The sequence below is a fragment of the Epinephelus moara genome, chromosome 16, assembly GCF_006386435.1.
Source record: "Epinephelus moara isolate mb chromosome 16, YSFRI_EMoa_1.0, whole genome shotgun sequence".
Taxonomy (NCBI): domain Eukaryota; kingdom Metazoa; phylum Chordata; class Actinopteri; order Perciformes; family Serranidae; genus Epinephelus; species Epinephelus moara.
This window is the reverse complement of record NC_065521.1, coordinates 42,944,762-42,962,895: the sequence shown is the minus strand read 5'-3', so window position 1 is coordinate 42,962,895 and position 18,134 is coordinate 42,944,762. Positions and strand designations below refer to the sequence as shown.

The 18,134-nt window shown below is 40.3% G+C and overlaps 1 protein-coding gene across 3 annotated transcripts in view; it reads left to right on the top strand.

Annotated features, from left to right (window-relative positions):
- Positions 1 to 17,535, top strand: part of LOC126403049 (uncharacterized) — a 20,424-nt gene extending 2,889 nt beyond the window's left edge. Inside the window, exons 4-26 of one of the 3 annotated variants that reach the window (XM_050065449.1) lie at positions 1,192 to 1,348; positions 2,081 to 3,570; positions 3,782 to 3,922; positions 4,014 to 4,112; positions 4,842 to 5,130; positions 5,302 to 5,358; positions 6,166 to 6,272; positions 6,483 to 6,620; positions 7,186 to 7,293; positions 7,420 to 7,561; positions 8,742 to 9,284; positions 10,304 to 10,348; positions 10,645 to 10,724; positions 11,741 to 11,853; positions 11,981 to 12,164; positions 13,253 to 13,337; positions 13,613 to 13,758; positions 13,970 to 14,060; positions 14,292 to 14,440; positions 14,671 to 14,756; positions 15,046 to 15,115; positions 15,261 to 15,382; positions 15,581 to 17,535. In XM_050065449.1, the coding sequence (XP_049921406.1) occupies positions 1,192 to 1,348; positions 2,081 to 3,570; positions 3,782 to 3,922; positions 4,014 to 4,112; positions 4,842 to 5,130; positions 5,302 to 5,358; positions 6,166 to 6,272; positions 6,483 to 6,620; positions 7,186 to 7,293; positions 7,420 to 7,561; positions 8,742 to 9,284; positions 10,304 to 10,348; positions 10,645 to 10,724; positions 11,741 to 11,853; positions 11,981 to 12,164; positions 13,253 to 13,337; positions 13,613 to 13,758; positions 13,970 to 14,060; positions 14,292 to 14,440; positions 14,671 to 14,756; positions 15,046 to 15,115; positions 15,261 to 15,382; positions 15,581 to 15,812 (4,674 nt within the window). In that variant the 3' untranslated portion in view covers positions 15,813 to 17,535. Of the gene's footprint in view, positions 1 to 1,191; positions 1,349 to 2,080; positions 3,571 to 3,781; positions 3,923 to 4,013; positions 4,113 to 4,841; positions 5,131 to 5,301; positions 5,359 to 6,165; positions 6,273 to 6,482; positions 6,621 to 7,185; positions 7,294 to 7,419; positions 7,562 to 8,741; positions 9,285 to 10,303; positions 10,349 to 10,644; positions 10,725 to 11,740; positions 11,854 to 11,980; positions 12,165 to 12,650; positions 12,676 to 13,252; positions 13,338 to 13,612; positions 13,759 to 13,969; positions 14,061 to 14,291; positions 14,454 to 14,670; positions 14,757 to 15,045; positions 15,116 to 15,260; positions 15,383 to 15,580 lie in introns of those variants that run through there. The other 2 variants (XR_007571281.1, XM_050065451.1) reach the window with 2 other exon arrangements.
- Positions 17,536 to 18,134: the final 599 nt, after the last annotated feature.

Sequence of the window (18,134 nt, the reverse complement as noted above, 5' to 3'; positions counted from 1 at the left end):
AAAATTAAATTGCAATACTTTTTCAAAACTTGATGATTTTACCTTTCTGTACATTTTGTATACAAATTCATTAAATAATTTTGCTTGTAAATGTCTATTTGCATCACGTTTATTACGGAAAACACATTATTTGATCAATTTACATTGTGCCCCTAAAGTTCTTTGTGCGCTCGTTACTTTTTCAACTTAGGAGCACATGTGCTCCTTGGGAAAAAAGTTAGTGTCAAGCCCTGTAGCTAACTGCCAGAAAAAATAAAGTACAATCCTTTAGCTAACTCCCAAACCAAACATGAAAAAACAGGAGAACAGGAGGGTAACAAAACTGGCAGCTCTCCCCTACAGAGACTCCTAGCAATGAACTTTAGGGTTGTAAATTAGGACAAATGAAGCCCGAGATAACTCTCACAAAAATAAATTTAACAACAACATGGCTTGTTTTACAGCTCACTGTAGTTTGACAAAGGTCAAGACTGGCTCAGCAAGTAACAGCACTTCATCACAGATTAATCCAACAACAGCCTTTGCCTTCTTAAGTTTACAAAAAGTCATAAAGAGCTCTGGAGTGGCCTTCCAACACATGGCAGCAAAACAGAAAGCCAGAAGCGCAGCTCCTCAGCCTTTATATACTCGAGACAGACTGATTGGCTCCATGTTCCCAGCTTCCACCAGCCAATGGCACAAGAGAGGGGAGGAGGAGCTTATGTTGAGGCCCAGAAAGCTTGAGGAGCAGCACAGCACAAGTTAGTTTTACATTCACCTATGGCTGAGTGTAACAAAGGTAGTTTAGAAACAGTTTCACTCCATATTTTGTCACCATGAAAGCACTGACACGTTTATGGCCCAACTGTCAAGTGTTGCACTCCGCACATATGTTGATCACAATAAAAAAGAAACATTAAAATGATCTCTATCCAAAGTGTTTGCACATGTTGTGTGTTTATTTTTACAAGGAATATTGGCGTACATATTGCTGAAATATTGATCTTAATATCAGCTTCTAAAATTCATTATTGGTCGAGCTATAGAGTGGATAACAATTTGAAAATGTTTTCTGATTGATGTTAATATTCAAGAGATCTGTCTATTCTAATTAAACCTGCATATAGAAACACACCTTAAACTTGAAAATATTTTGTTTACTGGTTATAAACTCATCAAGTATGAGACTTAAACTGGACTCCTTCTCTCCAGCACATCCCCGTCGAGGAACTGATGAAGAGGAACCCCAAGTCATCTCTCAGCTTCCTGCAGTGGTTTAAGGCGTTCTTTGACAAGAACAAACCCGAGGGCAGGGAGTACCATGCCTTGGAGGCCAGAGGTGGACAGAGAATGGCTCCTGCTGACTCAGGTGGGAGAAGTGTGTGAAATACACAGTTGTTACAGAGATATCCTACATAGCAAAGGTGTGGTTGATTAAAATGTATATCAGTTGTCAATTTGTCACACTTACAAAGCAGTAAGACTTAAATTATGATTTGTTTGCGGGTGCACACAGTAAGGTGCAGATCATTGTGAGCTTCAGTGCAAATCCACCAAAATTAACATGCCTAAATGTCCGTAGTTAATACAAAAACTGAAATGGCAGAAAAAATAAAATAAAGAAAATATGTATATGTATAAATCATATCATTATTCCCCAATGAATACTTTTTTCATCTTAACCCAACAATGTGTGAAAAGGTTGAATATTGAATACAGATTGGTGATTAAAAGACCAGTTCAGACCTGGGATAGATAGAGAAGAAATGTCCCGCCTTGTTCTTATAAGTGGTACGTTTACAGCGCACAGCAACTTACCACGATACAGTCTCTGGATTTTGTTATATGTGTAGTGTTGGCAAAAATTTGCAGAGTTAGTCTGTATTAGCTTGGAGGGCTAACTTGCCTCGTTTACGAGACTGTAACCCTGAATATCCGTTCAAAGACTCAAAGTCTGTGTGAAAAAAAAAGAAACAAATAGTCAGATATTCTGATGTGACAGCCAAGTCCTATGGAAACTTCTGTCCGAATGATAAAGTGTCTTTCTTTACTTTAATTGGAATATGAAGCTTGCAACATTACATCTTATCATGTCTTACAGATGGTCATCCACCCCAGACCCCTTCTCAGAAACTGGAGATTATTGTGAAGATGAAGGGCAAAAAGAGTTTGGACAAGAAGGCAGATATGATAGTAGTAATATCCGATGATGATGATGTGAAGGCTGTGGAAGTGGAGCTGAAAACAGAGAAAAAGGAGACAACTGTGAAAGAAGAGGCGCAGGGGATGAAGGTGGAGCAAGCAGCAGCAACAGCAGTGGCAGAAGGAAATGAAGGGAGCAGTGATACTTTTTTGGAAGTCATCAGAAGATACTATAGTGACGCTGTGGACGCAAACCTAAATACGAGTACAAATGCTAGGGATTCTGACACAAAAATTGCTGCCCTCTTGAGTCCAGACCACTTCACGGACACCATTCAGACCTGCTCAGGCTCGCCATACTGCCTCTACCTGTATGTGGGCGTGGAGCTGGGTGGAGGACGGAACATGAGTGTCGTCCTCGTTGGCTACTTTGATGAGAGATCAGGGGTCAGTGTGGTGAGGCCACTGCTCATGCTGCAGATGAGCATTGATGCTGTTGATTCAAAAACCTCAGTGGATTTGGACTGTGACACGATCACAGACACACACATTGCAGATAATGATGCACGCCTTCTGATTGAGAAGCTGGAGGAATGTGGACTTCCTCTGCCCAACCTTGCTGCGTTTTACTGCAACGCTCCACACCCAAAGGTGAGCAAGGTGTTTGTATCCAAGCTCCAGGCATTCAGTCCAAGGTTAGTATCACTCTGTGGCCATCCTGGGGTGGCAGAAAGAGCCTGCCAGGCCGGACTCTTGGCTTCCTTCAGTTGCGTGGTTGACCTGATTAGAGACATCCACTATCACTTCTATACCTGCCCCTCCATCGGTGACAGTCTGAAAGGGCTATTTGCTGAGTCTTATAACCCGTCTCATCCTATGTCTGCACAGTGTTTGTTTATCATTCATGCTGTGAAGAACATAGCCAGCAAGTGGAGGCTTTTAGTGGACTATTTTAAGTCACTGAGGCAAGCGGAGGATGCCAACCAGATCAGAACCCGGCTAATGGATCATAAAGTCAAATTACGCTTTATATTCCTCTCCCACATTTTGGAGCCGCTCCGAGCTCTCCAAGCGCTGCAGGAGAGCGGCACAATTGTCGTGGCTATGGAGCTCCAGATGACCTCCATGCTCGTTCACTCCTACGCAGCCAGTCTCCTCCGGCCCACAGTCGCAGAGCGCTTTCTCTGGAACCGCGACCTGCGCCTTCTCCAAAACACCTCCAAGCTGCTCCCCTTATCAATGGTGCAAGTAGGTGCTCGTGCCAGAGAATTCATGTGGGCAACCGCTGTCGTGGATCTGGGAGAACAGGAGAGGAGGGACTTCCAGAGGGATGCAGCGGCTTTCTATAAAGCGGCACTGCAGAGTTTAGCGCAGAGTCTTCCTGAGCATCTCGGAGAGGTGGCGCTAAGGAATATCAGCCGAGTGCTGAAACATTCTGATAACATCAATGTAAGTAGATTTATTTTTGTCATACTACATTAGACTAAGAACAGCTAGCTATAGCTTAATACTAATTGAATCATCATTAGGCAAATGTCATTGAAATGTTTTATTCCTTTTTTTCTGGACATAGACTCCTGGTTTAATTACGTAAACCTCTGTGTCTGTATTCCTGATTTACTCTAATGTGCTTCTCGTGATATCTGTGTTTTTCCTTCAGGTTAATAAATTGTCCAAGCCTGAGCTGTTAGAGTTGGGGGTTCAGTTGGGGGTTCCTCAAGTTCAGTTAAACACTGCCTACCAAGACTACACCAGTTTCATTCGGACAGTAAGACAGGAACAGATTCATTGCTGGGCAAAGGTAAACCTAATGCTAATTCAGTAGCTGCATTAGAAACATTGCCATTTGATATGAAGTGTCTTTACTAGAGTCGCTGGTTTTGTCTGTACAGATGTTGCATGCCACGAGGCCGCAGTCTGCTCTGCGTAAACTCTTGCTGATCATCCTGGCCTTGCCAAGCTCTCTTTGCAGGACGCAGGTGTTTTCTAAGGTATGTTTTGCATGGAGATTTCAGTATTTTTCAATCTAGACCTTATTTTCCCAACGTGTTTGTGTCTAAAGCGGGATTTATATTTGTGCATGACCTCTATGCAGAGTCTATGCCGTAGCCTACGTACGTGGCCCATGCCATTGTGAGCATTTATACTTGTGCGGTGGTGTGTCTGTGTCACTCTGCAGTTACACCTCCAAAACACTAGTCGGCATCAGGGTTTCTGTGAAGTGCTGTAAAGTTGATTCAAAAAACACATTAAACACACATTAAACATGGCTTAATAGAGACAATTTCAAATACAAGTACACAAATCAGCTTCAGTATAACTCGCAGTATTCACAGACAAACACTTGTCTTTATCTGGACACATTTTCCCCACAAAAACAACATGCTTAGTGTGATATTTTCACTGCTTAGGCGTGGGGTTTATATGTAGCAATGTCATCATGTCACCCACTTCAGGTCATGTGGGAAAACGTTAGAAAGGATTAGGAAAATAACATTTTGATGCTAGAACGTATGTGCCTCAGTCAGGATTCGGTTATTTGGATTGTATTACCTAAGGAACACACTTGGAGGCTACAGGATGATATTAAAACTGTAAAGTGGATCCATCCTTTAATGTGTTTCATTTCTGTTCATTCAGCATATGTTCTGTTCTTTGATGTCGTGGTTATGTTGTAAACATAAAGAGATTTGTGTGTTTGCATTTACTGCTGTCTTTAGGTGTTCAACAAGGCTCTTCCTAACAGCGAGGAAACCCTCAAAGTCACACTGCAGCCATGCAGTTGGGAAGGAATACCCCGCATCAAGAAAATAAGGCACCCAAATCAGGCAGGTCATGATAGCAAGAAGTTGAGAAGAGAAGAAAGAGAAGAAAGAGAAGAAGAGAAGAAAGAGGAGCAAGAAGTAAAAAAAGAGGATGACGATGGTGTTGAGGCCAAACCCAGACTGCATCTTCCTCCCAGATGCTCCAGCAGTGCGGAGGACTCGGAAAACACAGACAATTCTTCTGGTAAGACTGTCAAGTGTCTGCTGTGACTGTGAGAGTGAAGCATGCTATATCAATTATGTTTCTGCACCAGCTTCATCAACATGAAAAATTTCACTAATGACGTAAATCAAACAGCAGTTCCAAGTGTTGTTGATAATATTAACCAACGTGACTGTTTTCTATTTTCATCAGATGTGGTTGATGTCACCGAAGATCCCAAAATGACCAGCAGACTGATAAAAGCACAAAGTAAGATGTGTAATATTGTTCAGAATCTAGTAAAAGGGCTAGTTTTGTTTTTGTGGTTGTAGGCTCAGAATTACGGAGGACGGAAGCAAAATATAAATAAATAAATGACTTGATAAATACATTAACGTGCCATTCAATTGCACCAAAGATGATTTTAAAATTAATGTTAGCATTAATTATTTAAGAAGTGTGACATAAATGGGTATGTATCATTTTCAATTTGCTTCTTTTTTTTTTACTTTTGTTTAAATTTCTGTGTAATTTTCCCATTTAGTTATTCATTTTATTATACATTTTAAAATGTATTTATATTTGTGTTTTTTAGAAATTCATTTGTAAATGTATTTAATCATTTTTAAATGAAAAAACAATTTCTGTTACTTTTTATCAGTTAATTTCTGACTACGTTTATTTTTAATATTTTGGTCCATTTGATGACATTAATTTAATTGATTCAATTTTTTTATTTTATTTTATTTTTTCCTATTTTGGCATCTTTCGTCCTCCAGACTCAGTGTTGTGAGGGGTAACAGAGTCCTCTTCATTAAATGCATTTCATCCATGACAGCTGCCTTCATAAACGTGCATTAAAGCAGACGCTTACTGCATACGACCATGCACAATACTTGAGAGCTGTATTGTGTATTAAAATGACACATGGTCTTGATTAATGTGGGAATAGTATAAGCAACATCATGGCAGTGAGTCGCCTCAAGATGAACAGAAGCAGAGCCTTGTCATTATTGTTTTTTAATGTTTATATGCATATGAAGGCTTATTCAGTAAGTCATCTTGGCTGTCTTGCAGGTCAAAGAACTCAACAGGAACAGCATGTAGTCATTGTGAGCTGTGATGACACTGACGATGACGTGGTTTCAACAAACACACAGCCCACCCCTGCCGAAAAACCTACTGTAAGGGTTTTCATATTACTACGGTGTTGAGTTGACAGTAATTTGTAGTACTGGTAGCTTATACATACAGTGTATGTGATTTATACTTAAAATAATGTTTCAGCTAGCAAATGTTTCATGCCCATTCAAATGAGTACAAAAACACAGTGTTAGTCCCACCATCACAGTTGTTCGGTGGCATGTAAAAGTGTGTGTGTATTTGTTGTACAGTATGCGGTGGGTGAGCTGGTCTGGGGTCAGGTGGAGTTCTTCTCTCCCTGGCCAGCAATCATTATACCCTGCAATGAAGAGAATCCAAATCCAGAGACGAGGATGGTGGAGTGGTACTCTCAGAACATGTCCTCTCAGGTGAGTCGGATGAAAAGTTTATACACTACAGTACAAAATAATGTACATAAATGATTCACATTTACACCACTGGATCTCCTTGCTTGGTACCAGATGAGTTGCAGTAACAACACAGACTACAGTGTTAACATGACGGCGTGAACAGGAAACATGATCAAAATGACAGATCTTCAATTTCAATTTAAAGTGGGAATAGAAAAGATTTTGCTTTAACTTATCGTTATGAAGTAATGTTGGTTGCACAATGTAATGGCTATAGAATTGTGAGTGAAGCTGTAATACACTACTGTTGACAGTGTGTGTGAAGCAGCAAAAAGTTCGCCATTTGGTTACAGACTATGGAGCCTCCCTGTTATTATTTTACTACCTATACTTTTATAAGTGTAGGTGAAACTCTGGTAGTAGTTCCCAGGCTCTGAGGAAAACAGTAAGCGGTTGTCTTTGTGAGGGCAAACAGCAACACCACCCGGAAACGCAAGAGGGCAGAAAGTTGAATAGTTACTGATATATATTAGTGTTTTATCTATTTTGTTTCTCTGCTCTGATTCCTCATCTCCTATTCCAGGTCACTTTGCAGGCTCTGAAACCATTCGCTGCCTTCACCCAGAACTTCTGTTCGAAGTCTTGCGCCATTCTCATCACCTACCGAGAAGCCATCTTCTTGTCCCTTCAGGTCTGTGTGTCTCTCTCTATTCTCTGATTAACATAAACAGGATCAAAAGGGTCAAATAACTGAGAAGGTGTTAATTTGATGCATACTTGCTCTCCTGCTTACATGTCTATTTCTGTGTCTCATCAGGAGGCAGCTCTGCGTTGTAAGAAGCAGTTTTCAGCACAACTCGGGGACAGAGATGAGCTGCTGAAACAAATGTTAGACTGGGCCTTTGGAGGCTTTCAACCCGAGGGACCAGATGGACTCAAACCAACAGCTGCCACAAATTGTATGAACATCTGAACTATGAAAAGCTTGAAAAGATTTACTTATTAATTCCACACTGCAGTGGGTGAAATGAGTCTTTCTCAGAGTTAAACTCGGAGCACTTAACAGAATTTAAACATATATCTATTTCCATGTTTTTGTATATTAAAAACTCATTTCTTAAACGGATTGAAGTGAGATTAACGTTTGAGCATCTTGTGTTCTAAGACAGGTTTTTTTTTTTTTTAGTATATTGGTATTGTTACAAAGGTTCTCTCACTTCGTGAAGACTAGTCCCGTCAGTTCAGCTCTCTGTAGTGCTCACAGATTCCCAACTTTTAAACCAAGCTCACAGTAATATTCCTCAAACACAACTGTGCATGAAAAAGCACACTAGAGTTAAAACATAGGATCTTGGGCTCCTCAGAATCAGGTTTATTGCCAAGTAGATTTTAATATACAAGGATTTACTTTGGTAATTTGGTGCATAACAATAAAGACGGTAAGAGAAAATAAAAATGAAAGCATGTGGTGCAAACAACATAGTCCTGTCAGTGAAGGTTCTGGATCTTATTGATGAGGTTTTAGTCCTGATGAATCGCAGCCTCGTGGTGGTGGTGGTGGAGGGGAGGATCCTGCAGGCTTACAGGATGGGAGTTTGCAGCTAATCACCCTTTCAGATTGTCCTTGTCCTTGGCTGTTGCAGCTGTGTACCAGATGGTAAATGGACCTGCACTTGTATAGCACCTTTCTAGTCATCTGACCACTCAAAGCGCTCTTTACACTATGAGTCACATTCACCCATTCACACACTGGTGGCCGAGGCTACCATACAAGGTGCCAGTCAGTTTTTAACACACTCACACACCGATGGAACTGCCATTGGGAGCAATTTGGGGTTCAGTATTTTGCTCATACTTCGACATGCAGACTGAGCTTCTGATTACTGTACGACCCGCTCTACCGTCTGAGCCACATCACAGATGGTGTTGGAGTCAGTGATGGCGTTGTAGAAGTGCGCCATCATTGTCTTTGGAAGTTAGAATGAAGCCAGATAATTGATAGCGTCTATGTAAGGTAAAACAAACACACAGACTGAAATGGATACAAGACAGGAGATGTGACAAACATTGTACATATCAGGGTAACTGTTTACTGTTTAAAATATCTGATGGCCACATGTATGATTGTCTATTGCACAGATGTTACTAAAACAAACAGCAGACCAAAGGTGAGGCAGAAACCCTTCCAGAAGGCCAGCTCCTCTTCCAATTTCAACTCCTCCAGCAAGAGCAACATCAGCGACATTGAGCCGGAAGAAATGTCAGTCTCGGTGACCAAACCACAGTGCAGCTCCATGGAGAAGTCCTCCCCCAGAGGTGGAGGTGGAAAAACATGGGAAGCATGGCAAGAAGAATTTGATTTTGCAGAGAACAGCCCCAGAGGAGTCCTGAAGGAGAAGGGATCCAGAGGAGGAAGCACAGCAGAGACGGGGAGACAAGAGAAGGGAGGATGGGAGGGAGAGAGAGATGACTGGGGAGGAGGGTTGGACAAGGGGAAAGGAGCGGGCAGAGGAAGGGGTAAAGGAGGGAAGGTTCAGAAGAAGAAATTTAGTCTGTTTGATGGAATTGATAATGACATGTCACCAGACTTTGTGCCTTACAAGAAGAGGACCTACAACAAATCTCACAATAAGGTCCATGCGCCGACCAGCACCTACACCCAGCCGGACCAAAAACTCAGAGGTACCACACACAATTTAATTCTGTCATTAACGGGAAAATTCGTCACTTTTTTATGTGTATTTTGAATCAGTGTTGAAGGTAAGCGTGGTAGATTGTCAGAAGGAGTCAGAAGTCTGCGTGAAATGCATCCTGGTACATGTAGGCACTGCTGGCACAGCTCTGTGAGCAGGAGAACTCTGCTTTCTCTGTCAGTGGAGCGTACACTGAGGAATGCATTGCTTCCTTTCACTACATTAACCATTAACACTGATGGGAAGTCCACAATAAAGGTGGCAGATTCTGCCTTTTAAACATGAATTTGAATTACAAGTATTTGATACCAAACATGTTTCAATGACTGAGGGAAATCACAAGATTAACATGATTTGCAAACAAAATGTATCTAGATCTGGATCTAGGATCTATTCGGCATTCTTTGTGTATGAAGTCCTTTAGTTCCTAATAACCACCGTTTGATTCACTGACTGTTTTCACAACTGAACTACTTAATCAGACTGCAACATCAAAAGTTAAGGAATCTCTTAGCTGGTAAATACTTTAAATTTTCATCAAGCATTTGCTCGTGATGTCCAATCAAATGCAATCAACTGTGTAAACGGGGAGTCAAAAGCGTCACGAGCTGAAACATGACTTCCAAAAAAAGCAATTTTAGGGGCTGAAATGAATAGTTTTATTCTAATATGTGACCTGGAGAAATGTTTCAGCATGTCCATTCATCAAGTTGAGGATATGTGGACTTATGCTAGTTTAACTGATGTTATTTGGTTATTTATTCAAACATTGTAGGCAGAAAGTTTTATAATTTGACCTATATGATGTTGTGTTTGTTGAGCATGTAATGGTACACATGTAAGCTTTCTCAGTTGGTTACCGGCTGCAAATACTTAGCTACAACTCTGCGTGAGAACTGGTTTGAATAATGCAACATGTTTTAATTTACCCATGCAAGAGAATCAGAGAGTTTAAGTTGTTGATGTGTTTGGCCATTATCAGTCAGTTATCGTTTTCTGTCCTTGCAGAGGAGACCATTCGTCGGATCATGGACATGAAGCTGGACATAGACGGTGAGCGTTGAGGCGTGTTGTATTTCATTTTGATTCTGAATTCATTCTCTTCTATGCATTAAGTTTTTATTTTGTAGTGGTAACTAGTGAAATGATCAGCCAGTTGAGTAGTGGCTGTGTTTGCTTGTGCTCAGTATTTTAATCCTCCAGTATCTCTCATTAAGCTTCTATGTGATGATGATGATGGTGAGGTATAATAAGCATGCTATCTTATGAAGCTGTATTTGCATTTTGGATCTATATAGATGATATCACTCCTTCAGTCAATCATTTGTATGTTTGTATTTTGTCTGCAGGCTTCTGTTTGTGTTGTGGAACTGAAGAAGTTGAGATTCACCACCCTCTGTTTAAAGGCAGCCTCTGTCTGGAGTGCAAAGTAAGGACACATCTGCTTCTCTTTATGTTACGACCACACACTACACACTTCCTGCAGCGATGCAAATATGAAGCCAGAATATCCCGGATACAGGCGCTGCCATCTGTCACTGGTGATGTCATTTGGAGCCAGAGCACAGCAGTGATTAGGAAGTGGAGCCGCGTGGTATCTAGTTCGAGGCTGTACACCTGTCTGACCCAGTTGCGAGCAGCGCTATCGATTGGGTGCACAGTGTTTGGCACATACAGCTGTCAGTCATGACGTCACACCCCCTTTTCATAGCATCAAATAACTAATTAATAGTTATATTAATTAATAGAATATACCTCAGTAAGAAAAGAACTGCCTAAAATGACAGAAACCATCTTTGGAAAAAATGTACTTAATGTGATACTGTAGATCTTTTAGTTTGGCCCATGTTCCATCCACAAACATGGTGGGGGTGAGATTCATGACCGAATCTGCAGTCAGTCACCAGGGGCCGATGGAGATGTTTTGGCCTCACTCATGGGGGAGCTGTTGTGCCGTTCATCTTTATATACAGTCAGTGACAGGCAAATATGGCAGGACATATTCGTAGGCATCATAGAGAAATAGATATGACTGGGAAAAAAGCAGAATGTGATACTTAAGGTACCGTTTTGTGTTTAACAGTTTGTTCCCAATTGACAGGTGAAATAAATTATTTAAATGTGATCATAGGGCCTTCGTGCGGTATATTCCACCTCCCCAAAAGAATATGGCAGTTATATCACACCTGATACCATGGAGTCTATCTTTTTAATTAAATAAGAATAAAGGTAATGATCTGTCAATCTTAACAAATCAAGATTCGTTTGTCTAACAATTCCAAAGCCTTCAGTCCAGAAAAAAAAGAGTTTAAATTGAAAATTACATCAAATCGTGACCTTAAAATCCACATTGTAATCAAATTTTGAAAACTCACGACTCCCCCAGCTATAAGTCTTTCTAACTTTCCCTCACCACTGTCTGTAATGCTGTCTGTGTCTGTGTAGGATAACTTAAGAGAAACTCTGTATCGTTACGATGAGGATGGATATCAGTCCTACTGTACCATCTGCTGCTACGGCATGGAGGTCATACTGTGTGGCAACGATAGCTGCAGCAGGTTGGTCCGCTCATCTCATTCTGTACATTGTAATCGCTACCTAAGAAAAGGTAAAGATGGAAGTTTTTCCCCTTTGTTTAATTGTGTTTCCATCCCGTCTTCTTCTTCTCCTCCTTTATATTTGCAGATCATATTGCGCAGACTGTCTGAACATCCTCGTCAGTCCGGGGACGTTTGAGGCGTTGAAGCTGCTCGACCCGTGGAACTGCTACTTGTGTCAGCCTCATCAACCCCACGGTGCTCTGACTCCCAGACAGGACTGGAGCATTCGTGTTCAGGAATTATTTGCCAACAACAGTGGCATGGAGTTTGTGAGTGATTCTTTTTAAAACATTTTAATGACAATGCATCCCCTGCTCTTTTAATCTTTTAAAATGTCTGTGAGTATTAATCCACCACTATGCAATAACAAGGCAATTTTTGCGTGGTTTACATTCTTAGTAATAAAAAAATTGTTACAATGGCTGAGTTACCTGTTAGGGCTGCAACTTACTGTCATTTTCTCAAGTCATTCTGCCAATTATTTTCATTATTATTTGTGTTGTTTATAAAAGAGAATCAGAAAATAGTGAAACATGTCAATTTAAGATGATGAAAAACAGTGAAAAGCCGTTTTTGCCTAAAAAAAACATCTTAAATGATTAATTGATTTTCAAAATAGTTGTCAGTTAATTTTCTGTTAATCCAAAAATTAATTATTTGAATACTTGTTTAGTGCTAATCTGCTTTATTTCACTAAACTTTTGGTTTTGGTATCTACTCTTATTTTGCTCTTTATTCTTTTTTATTGTGTCCAGAAATCAGAGTCATGTGGTTTTAAAGGTAGGATCTTAAATTTACTTTTTAAATTTACAGTAGATTTGTGATGGGGTACGTTTCAGATGGAAATAAAAAAAGTGTTTATAAAATACATTAAATTTGTCTTAGCAGACAACCCATAAATACACCTTGGTATAAGAATTGCTCACCTGGTTAACTAATATATGCTGAGTCCTTAGCAGCAGCCTGGGTACGATTCCAAGCTCGTGGCCCTTTGCTGCATGTCTTACCCTCTTTCCTACCCTTTCCTGTCTATCTGTACTATTTAATAAAGATGTAAAAAGACAAAAAATAATCTTAAAAAGGTATATGAACAAATAAAAGGTACTAAAATCTATATACACTAAAGAAAAAATTAGAAAAAATGTTACAAAATTGCGACAAAAGGAGGACGTTAATAGTGAAATACACAAATTGCACATATAAAGATCTTAGTCTTGTGAACTGTGGTGGCAAAATAACTATTCAATAAGCAAAAACAAACTATCAACAGAAGTAATTGAATTTCCTTTTTTTCCCTCAAACACAGGTTTCCATTAATTAACTCAGCTGCCACATTGCTTTTTGTTTTATTTTGTAGGAGCCTCATCGTGTTTACCCATCCATCCCTGCAAACCTGCGCAGACCGCTCCGAGTTCTCTCACTGTTTGATGGCATAGCAACAGGTGAGTTCACCCACCTGGGCCTTGTTTCCCAATAACAATCGATTTCAGAAGTTAAGAGCATTTGCACAGGATGTAAGCATTCATGGCGTCCTCCTCTGCTGAGATGTAATGTGGGCTAGCTCAGTGGTGCCAGATGAAGTAGCAGTGAAGGCATGTTTCCCTCTGCGCTGTGATTCGTTTGGCGGCTGTAGTTTGGTTGAATAAAAAAAAGATGGATTGAAATAGATGTCTGTTAGAAGTTTACAGCCTGAATAAGTGTGTCTGTATTTTTTCAGGCTACCTGGTGCTGAAGGATCTCGGCTTCAAAGTGGAGAAATATGTTGCCTCAGAGGTTTGTGAGGATTCACTTGCTGTGGCGGCCATCAATCACGATGGGAAGATCATCCATGTTGGTGACGCCCGGTACCTCACCCAGGAACATGTATGTTCTTTTTTCCATATATTCACATCGTCATGAACAATTTGAAATGTTAATATTCGTCTTCCTTCCTTCATATTTCTCTGTTTGAAATTGTTTGTTTATCTGTCCCATTGAAATCATTTGTTTGTTTTATTTTCTCTCTTGTAACTGAAATGAAAAATTAGCCTAATACTGAACTTAACCACTTTCTTGTTCCTCTTGTACGATCCAGATCGAGGAGTGGGGTCCGTTTGATTTGCTGATTGGTGGCAGCCCCTGTAACGACCTCTCCATCGTCAACCCATTCAGAAAAGGCCTCTATGGTACGTAACTATGTTGTATCCATGTCAGCTTTAAATATATTCACTGTCAACATAAATTGATTAATTATTGTGTTCATAAGCACCAAGTTAAAATGCCAACCAGTCAGTGCTACTTCCACATACTTTTTTTTTTAAACTCTTTGTAAAGTTTTTATGCAGATGCTGTATATTCATGTTTGAAACTAGTTTAAGAAATTGATCTAAGCTGTGATTCCCTCCTCTCTCCTGCAGAGGGCACTGGCAGGCTGTTCTTCGAGTACTACCGCATCCTCCAGCTGCTGAAGCCCAAAGAGGAAGACCCCAGGCCGTTCTTCTGGCTGTTTGAGAATGTGGTCTTCATGAACACGCATGACAAAGTCAACATCTGCCGCTTCCTTGAGGTTCACGTTTCAAGTTGTGTTTGGTTTCTAGTGGATCTTAGCGCCTAAGTGCTCTCCTCCTCTTCTTCTTCTTTCCTTTTATCCTGTTACTTCTTCCTCTCCTCTCCTCTCCCTGCATGCTGTCTTCCCACCTCTTCCTTCCTACGTCGTTGCTGTTTTTCTCTGACTTACGTTAGATGTATTGAACTCCAAGAGAATAAATGTTGCCTGTATCTGATTCTTCTCAACAGTGTAACCCAGTGCTGGTGGATGCAGTCAAAGTTAGCCCTGCTCACAGATCGCGTTACTTCTGGGGAAACATCCCGGGGATGAGCAGGTGAGACTTGTAATTAAACATGAAATATAAGGGTTAAATTACTCAAGAGTAATGGTTTCACACTCTGTTTTTTGGCTGGAGTAATTGGTGTCAAGTATTGTTAAGTATTCAATAGTTTTTGCTAATTATTTGTCTGTTAAAGTGTTGTAACAGTCATTTTCCTTTTATATATTATTTTTTGTCTCTTTTATTTCCCTCTTTTCTTCTGTGTTGTTTTTAGAAGTTGAAAAGCAGAGAATAAAGTTTATAACAAAGGTTACTTGCCTGTTTTCTGCTCATCCTCCATCAGGCCCATTACAGCGTCCCAGAACGACAAGCTGAATCTCCAGGACTGTTTAGAGATCGGCAGAGAAGCCAGGGTCAGTGACTGAACCTGCTGGCTCACTTTTATTCAATTAGTCCCTCTATTTTAGGGAATTAATGTGTCTTTTTTCCTAAACAACTATGACAACACTGTATATCAAGATACAAATAATCACTCACTTCATGCTGTTTTTGTTCCAGGTCACGAAGGTGAGGACGATCACCACCAATCCAAACTCTCTGAAGCAGGGCAAAGATGTGTCTCTGCTGCCTGTCATCCAGAACGGCAAAGAGGACATCCTCTGGATCACTGAACTAGAAAAGTAAGCATCAGTTAAAGGGTTTAAGAGTGTGTGTGTGTGTGTGTGTGTGTGTACGTGTGTGCATGCGTGTGTGTACAAATGACTGGTGATTCGCTAAATTGTCATCATGATAAAAGAAAACATATTGCAACTCTAAGTTTAACACACTGAGACTTCAGCTAACATACAGTATGTGATTTCTTCCTTGTTCTCCACCAGGATCTTTGGTTTCCCCAAACACTACACGGACGTGAGGAACATGAACCGGCAGCAGAGGCAGAAGGTTCTGGGGAAGGCCTGGAGCGTGCCGGTCATCCGTCACCTCTTCGCTCCTCTAAAGGATTATTTTGCCTGTGAGGAGCTGCCTCCTTTGACCACCTCCAACTCCTCCACCACCTCCTCCACCTCATCATCTTCCCCTGCCTCTCCAGAACCGCAGCAACTGAGATAGGGGAGGTATTGATTTATATAGTATAGTATGTAGAGGAATGTGTGTGTGTTTGTGTGGAGAGGTATTTTTCCCACCACATGTCATATAAGAACTTGGTGGAACATAAATGAACTATGCAGTCTCCTATCACTTCAGAAAGCCAGCTTACAGAAAGGTTTTTGTGGAACACTGACCCTGAGCCATTTTGTTTGCTGTTCACTTGAGTTGCGTTGTGTCACACAGGCAGTTTGTGTACACAGCCACCAGTCACTTTGGCCTTAGAGCTGCAAAAAAGGCAGATCATACTTCCTCTTGTTAGTGGCCTAACTCTGCTAATGTTCCTCCTGAACCTTTCCACTGACAGGAGTTAAAAGGCACTAACGAGCCTGTCTTTTATTCTCATGAATGCTACTGACATGCAGCACATTTCAGCTTGCAAGGCTAAAAAAGACCAGACCCAGACTGCAGCTGCTGTGAGAGGCAGCAAAACATCCTTTCATTTTATAGTTACAGTTTACTAATAAAACTCTCCACAGTATGAACAGTGGTTACATGAGCCTCAAAACCAGACACAACTCAGCCCTGAGCAGAGTGACCGTCCTCTACTGACCAATCAGACTGCAGTGTTCACAGCTCCACCTTTTAGTACCAGATCTGTGTGCTAGGTACCCCAACAGAGGGGGGACCAAACATGGGGACGGTACGGAACGGTTCTATTGGTACCATCCACAACTTTTCACAGTGGAAACAGAAAAAAACGAACTGAACTGAACTGAACTGCTCGGTGGAAACGAGGCCTTTACTGTGTGGACCTTGAACTTTTGGCTAAAAAAAATCTGGACCAATTGGGAACCACTAATCTAAACTGTTTTCATTGTTAGTATTTAACATGAATATTGATCACATACTCTCAGGTTACACATGAGTCCACAGATGGGATATATTCTTGTGATTTTTAACCATTTTAAATGAATAGATAACAAATTATGTTAATATGGTGGATATTAACCATGAAGACATTTTTCGTCTGTCATACTCCACCTGTACATAAGTTATTTTTTTAAACTGTGAATCATGTTGAACTTTGAGCCTCCTTGCTGCTTCACTGTGATATTTGAATGTTTGGGTATTTTTTTTATTAGATGAACATTTACTATAGTTTTATTTGACAAAGTGTGTTCTGACAAGATTGTGTGTGTGTGTGTGTGTGTGTGTGTGTGTGCGCACTGCAACTTTAACACCGACTAAACTGTGATGGACACGGTGCTGCTATACGATGCCGTGGTGCTAATAAAATAACAAAACCATACTGATGTTTACAGTTACCTGCTGCCTAAAAGATTACAAATGACTTAACTGATACCAAATGTTTACATTTCATACTGTTCTTTTGCTGAGAAAGTGTTAGTGATGATCCTTGACCTCTGAGACTAATATGGAATACTGTGATCTCATCTGACTGATGGTTGTAAAATGAATGTGGTTTTCTCAGAGCTGTTTTTTGGGGTGAAGGGGTGTAAGTGTACAGTGTTATTGCACCGGAGGGATGGAGTCAGAGGTATGACGGTGAATGTTCAATCTGTAACTGCGGGGGTAAAACTGAAGTGTCCATCCTGTCATCTGTGTACTGTAAACTGTTTTTTTTTATTGATATTTTTTAAAGAGAGACATGTTTGGCAATGATTAATGACAAAAAGGATATTTTTGTACTTGGGAGTGTTGAAAAAACAATAAAAAGATATTACAATGATACAGGGATGGTCTCTTTCTTTGACTCGCAGCTTTTTCTCTGAATTTTGGATATGGCAGTTGTTCAAAGATTTCAGTTTCAGTTTTCCCCATACTACTATTTTGTTCTTTGCAGGTGTAAAGAAGGCTTTAGCTTCAGCATTTACACATTCATGCATGAAACTATATAATATAATTGGTTTATTTAATTATCAAAATCAAAATACTTAATTCAGAGGCTTTTTAAAAAAGAAAAACTAATTTATTTGAGGCCTTAGTATTTATAAAAACCCTTTCTACAAGTGTGCCTGTGAAGTGATTGCCAATTTATTATTTATGAATAACTTTGAAGGGCACCGCCTTAACCTTAATCACAAGTAGGTTTTTATAAAGAAGTGATCTTCCAATAAATATAATTTAAAAACTGATTGTGATATGTCATGACATTTGGAATAGGGACATCTCTTTGAGTTAGGGCTGTATGGCTCTGTCATACAGGAGAATATTTTTTTTCCTACTGGGGAGTCATTAAGGTCCAATGGCATTAAAACTATAGCAACTTCTGTAGAGGGCATCTCTATACAAAATCTCTTTGTCTTTGTCTTCGTTACAGAA